The 6000-nt window shown below is 39.5% G+C and overlaps 1 protein-coding gene across 1 annotated transcript in view; it reads right to left on the bottom strand.

Annotated features, from left to right (window-relative positions):
- Window positions 1-4297: 4297 nt before the first annotated feature.
- esrrga (estrogen-related receptor gamma a) overlaps window positions 4298-6000 on the bottom strand; it is a gene marked incomplete at its 3' end in the record, with an annotated part of 73688 nt that continues 71985 nt past the window's right edge. Inside the window, 1 exon segment of the mRNA XM_080499227.1 lies at window positions 4298-4542. Coding sequence (XP_080355353.1) covers window positions 4298-4542 — 245 coding nt within the window.

Raw genomic sequence — 6000 nt, 5'->3', positions numbered from 1 at the left:
CCTCAGGGTGACATGCAACATAGTTCATTGTGGTCTACTGTTCAGAATTACAACAAGATTGACAGAACAATTAAAAAAGAAAAGAAAGACAAACATAAGACAAGCACCTTTAAGTTGTGTGTAGAATGATGGTAGTTCTATGTCTGCACTTACAATAAAAAAAAAGGTTCATTTGGGCTTTTAAGAAGTTCTAAAAACAACATTGAACTTTCTGCAAGACCTTCAATGAAGCCGTGAATGATACAATTTGATGTTGGTGCATGTCGTGCAACAATAAAACATATATTCATTTAATTCAAGATCTTTAAACATCAGAAAGGTGATGATAATTTCAGGTTAAAATTGAATGTTGCAGTTAATTCCAGCTGATTGTGCCCACAAAATCAGAATTGTGTGACAAAGAGGCAGCGAGTGCAAATGATACCTTTTTTTTCTTCTTCAATGCTTTTTGTCAACCTACTAAAACCTTTCATTGTTTGTTTTAATGCAAGATATTTTCCAGGAAAGAAGCTGAAACAGGAAAAAAAAAAAATTCTTATTTGAGCATTTTCTCTTTGTGTTGATGAGCTGAGCTGAGCTGTCTGGGAGGCGATTATGTACAGCGTGATTATCAAAAAGAGTCACCTACAGTTGTAAATTACTCAAATGTCCCTTTCATTTTGTCTTTATTTAACCTAAAGGTATACAGTATATTGTTTAATCTATAGGAAAGTTACACAAATGATCCCTTTCTAAGTACTTGTTAAGGTGTTTCTTCGTTTAGATACTAAATATTTCATTATTATGTATAGTTTGGTAAAGATGAATAGTGGCATTTGTTCCTGGTGGTCTAGTTAAGTTCCTAGAAGAAGAGTCTTATATTGGGTTTGTTGTGAGAGAATCCAGACCCCCGGCGGACTGATCCGACACACAGGTAAGACAGACAACATGGCCTCTACTCTACTCTTGTGTTGTCTAAAGAAGAAGCACACAGCACAAGAACGGGAATCACCACAAGAAAAAGTACACAGCGACGCCTCAACAGAGAAGGAGAGGATCCAACAAAAACAGGACGCCAAAACAACAGCAACAACAAAAAAATAAATAAAATAAAAACCAAATAAATATATATTTTTTTTCTCATGATAGAAAAAACAGCAAACATGAAACACAGACGACTACTTTTTTTTTTTTCTTTTTTGGGGATTTTGTTTCCAATAAAATGTCTTATGTTAGAATTATAATCTGTATAATTTACAATATACAATGTTGAAGAAGGCTGAGAAAATACCCCTTACTAATAATACTGATGGCTGATACAGAGCATGAGATGTTAGAGATCAACTTCACTTAAACTGCAGCACTCCTCGGCTGTGACAAGTTGCCATTTCATATCAGACTTCACTGTCACCTGGATTACACATTTTGGCATTCTTATTTTGAGAAAAAAGAAAAACCTACCAAATGTCTTCCCTTTTAAAGCTGTGATCAGTCAGTAAGCAATCTGGTTCTAGCTGTGTAATTAGTGTCATGCTCATTTGACTGCAAAACAGCTTCCTGTCAGCTCAGCTTGAAGTGCCACATTCCAAAAGAGATAATCGGAATGTCAAACAAGCCAAATTATTGACATTAACATTTAATGTGCAACCCAGAAATCACCGTATGTTTAATACATCAGGTGGGGATGAATGCAATGGGGAGTTTCATTTTAATTTAGACACTACATAAGATTAAAATGCCCTACTTTGTTTAAAGTTGTCAATTAAAACATCAGGAAAATGGCAATATGAGCTCACAGGAAGCAGCCAAAATAAGGTACTTTGATTCTAGTTGAATAATTCCACTCCAGAAAAAGTCCATTTAAAGTTAATCGGGTGGTCCCTTCAAAGTGTCATGGCCACAAAAAACACAGTCATGTTCAAATGGGCAAAAACAGTATATTATCAAACTGCTGTTTTTGAACAAGATTTTTTGATTTAATTAAGAGTAAAAAGAACCTTTTGACAAGATTGTAGAAAACTCCCAACGTGAACTGCAAACTGGATGTTGGAACTTGTTATTTTCTGGCTGCTTCTGTTACTTCTTTAACCCTCTTCATTCATCCGTTTTTAAGTGGAAAACAGAAGTAACTTCCCATCCCAACATTACTGGTCCTCACTTTTCCCAAACAAAGGAAACACTGACAGTTTTCTAATAGCTTATGGCAAGTTACACAGAGAGAAAAAGAAGCTACGAAATCTCCTCCAAATCCCCGTCCTCTCTCCCCCAATTTTTAGACTGGCACCTCATGTTAATATTGCAGACTTAGTCCATATGAACAAACCCCTTCAATTAAGAACCACTATTGCTCAGAGTTTCTAGGATAAACGCTGATTTGGTAATACATTATTGTTATATTATATATATAGATGATAATTGCAGAAAGTGGTCAAGCTGATAGAAAAAAGGAAAGACATATTGATTGATTCAGTTTTAAGAAGACAATATTAATAAGAAAAACAAAGCTGTGTTACATGTCATATACAGGATGACAGTTATTTACAACCCTAATATTGGTATTATCGCTAAGATTATTTCCAAGGTAGAAACTAAGAAGAAAGAAAATAACTCGGGAGTTTTAAAGCAACATTAGTTGTTCTTCAGTCACTTTTCGTCAGCATACCTTTCCCTCTGGTGTGTATTGCATTGTTGAGTGAATGAAGATCCCCTCATCGCTACCTCAATGAATCACGACAATATCTGGGTACCGACGCAAAAGATGAGCAAGAAGTGAGGCGAGGAGGGTAATGCTGAGGTGACACTGCAGGTTTTAGAGTGTGGGTAATGAGCATGGGCTGGACTATTCTTAATGGCACATTGACAGGTGGAAATATCTACTGGTTGATACACAGAGAGCTGCGAACCAGGGCCACTCTAAAGCAAAAATGTTTCCAACAGACATCTAAACACAAGAGGAGAGTGAGACAGAAAATGCAGTGTCATGGTAGCCAAGCAGGAAGTCATTCTTGCTTTTTTTTTTTTCTCTCATCTGCAAGCAAGAAGTGATTTTTCGAATCAAAAACTGCCGATCAATCTCACCTCATGCGTTTTGATCACCTGAAACCATTTTTAGCTTCATCAAGTGTCCTAACCCTGATACCATGATAATACTGATAGGGCTGGCAGGTCAGGATCACTGGACCTCTGCAAATACAACAGATATGAGAGTTAAAGTTGACATAGGGGTGTCATAGGAAACCAGGAAGGGAATTTAGGGAGAACCAGAGAGTGTTTACAGCAGTTGTTTCCAAGCCTGGCCCTTGAATCTCTGAGTTCTGCTGGTTTCCATTACAAGCAGAAACATCTGACTGTGTAGAAAGGAGCACCAGCAGGACCCTCGAGACCCAGGACTGAAACAAACTGGTGGATCAAACCAGAAACAGTTTGGGTTTTGACAGTAAAAGTTTGCTGGCATCCCCTGAATGGATGGTTCCATTCTTTGGCAGGGCAATTCTCCTCTTCTTTTCCCTCAGTCCATCCGTCCCAACTTTATTGTACATGGACATTGACAACAAATGTCATTAATACGTCCTTAGTGTTCTTTTTTTTTTTCCCATTCAGGTTTCTTGAACATTTAAAAAATTCTGTTGGGTGAAATATGGAAGAGAAAAGAGACATGAGTGCAGTCTTCCAGTCTCAAGAACTAAAATGTTTTTTTTTTTTTAGTTTTTTGAGATTCATGTGTCCTCAGTTAAGTGTCTGTCATCAATAACATCTTAATTGTCATTAAATGCATAAATGTGTTGCAATCATCAGTGTTTGGAGTTCCCGTGGTAACAATTAAATAAGTGTTGTTAAGTATATGTTTGGAAATATCTTCCTCCTTCTGTAATGGGGAGTCATGTCAGTCTGTAAGCATCGTCCCCAAAACAGACGGTCCAGAGAGCGTCGTTTTATCCAAGACAGCAGTGATTTCAGGTTCAGGTAAGAGGTTTAGATTGCTTCATAATTCATATGGGGCATGTGTGTCAGCAGACAAAATTCAGGGGCATATTTCTGAGTGTGAGTGCAGGGTTGTGTGTGTGTGTGTGTGTGTGTGTGTGTGTGTGTGTGTGTGTGTGTGTGTGTGTGTGTGTGTGTGTGTGTGTGTGTGTGTGCGTGTGTGTGTGTGTGTGTGTGTGTGTGTGCGCGTGCGTGCGTGCGTGCGTGTGTGCATGTTCATGTATACGAATGTGGGCGTGTAAAAGAGCGAGAGGTCATTCAATGTTGTTTGGAGTTCAAGTTGAAGCGCAGGTGGCTTCGACTGGTGTCTAGCTGTCCTTCCATCCACTCCCCGTCCTCAGACCTTGGCTTCCAGCAGCTCCAAGAAGAGTTTGTGCATTGGGACTTTGCCATCTTGCTTGATGCTGTAGAAGTGCTGCACGGCCTTGGTGGAGGTCTGGCGGAGCAGGGGGAGGGTCATGAGCATTTTGCCCGCCCGACGGGGATCCTCCTGGTGCTGGGAAGCCTCGTACTCCTGCAGGGCCTCGTGGAGCACATCCTGGAGCTTTTGCACTGCATCCACATCTTCAATGTGCATGGAGTCTGGAGAGAGAAGAAAGACACATTTGACGTGTGATTAGGACTCATTGAAAGCACTACATCTGACATTTGTTATACTGCCCACTCTATATCTACTGCTGCTCAAAGAGGGGAAATGAGTCCTTAAAATAACATAATCAAACAAAACATCCAGTTGCTGAATTACTGCCTTTAGTGTGCAACGGGGCCAGAAGGTTTGACAGTGCAGCAAGTACTCACAGCTTTGGGGAGATGTTTTTCCACAGTATTTGTGAGTACCTGTGTCTGTTTGTTGTGTTCCTGAGTCAATGTGAGAAGCAATGTGGCAAAACTCCTGGGAAATAATAGTTGAGGTTGGAATTTTCATAAATGTAAATTCTATCTGCATTCCAATGAATTTAATGTGTTATGCAAAAGAGCAAAATACCATTAATTTGCTTATGTAAAATCACACAAACATGAATGATATTTAGTTGCGTGGACAATTTTTTTTTTTTTTTAAATTAATATTGTAAATAATATTAACATAAGTGTGTTTTCAAAATATAACTCTGAAACACACAATCCATCAGTAAAAGTGACTCCAGGAGTGGAGCTTGATGTTCAGAGGCCGCTCCTCTCTCTGTCTTTAAGTGTGGCTCTGTGGGTGTGATAAATGGATGGGCAAAGAGACGAGTGGGTGGAGAAAAAAAAGAAATAGACTTGTAGAATGATGAAGAGACACAGCAACACCTGAGAGTCTGCGCGTGTGTGCGCGTGCACGCGCGTCCGTGTGTGTATAAATATAGGGCTGCACACTTGTGTAATCTCTCTTTGAGCTGGCATGTAAGGTGTGTTTCAGCATATGTGGCAGTTAAAGGCTGAGAATGTCTTTCAATAATAATGCTCCATATTGCCCCCTAGGGAGGCAAAGTCTTAATGTGAGCTGGCCTTTAGCTCCCAACCTCCGATCAATTTCTCCGATCAATGACTACATGCATGTTAAATAATAATCACAAGACAACTATTGATAGACCACTCCCCCCCCAACAATCACCACGCACACACACACACACACACACACACACACACACACACACACACACACACACACACACACACACACACACACACACACACACACACACACACACACACACACACACACACACACACACACACACACACACACATATTGTGTATGTTTGTTGTGAAATTGTGGTGAATTAAACAGGTGGATTATTGTATACAACAGCTGTTAGAACAGCATTTAGCGCGGCGTGTGTTTTGGAAACACATACATGTTGACATCAACATTGTTTTAGTAAAAAAACGGAGCATACCACAGCACTAAGTCAAGCTGAGAGATCTGTAATACATCAGGAAAAGTGACCTGAGCTTTGACTTCTTTTAAACAAGGTTCCCTTCTTCCTACCCCTTTTTGGACATGTTAAAGCAGACATGGGTGGTGTGTGGGTACACATAGGTGAATGTTATAAACAT

This window comes from Blennius ocellaris (genome assembly GCF_963422515.1).
Source record: "Blennius ocellaris genome assembly, chromosome: 1".
NCBI lineage: Eukaryota > Metazoa > Chordata > Actinopteri > Blenniiformes > Blenniidae > Blennius > Blennius ocellaris.
The sequence above is the reverse complement of the archived record's forward strand: the minus strand, read 5'-3'. Positions and strand labels throughout refer to the sequence as shown.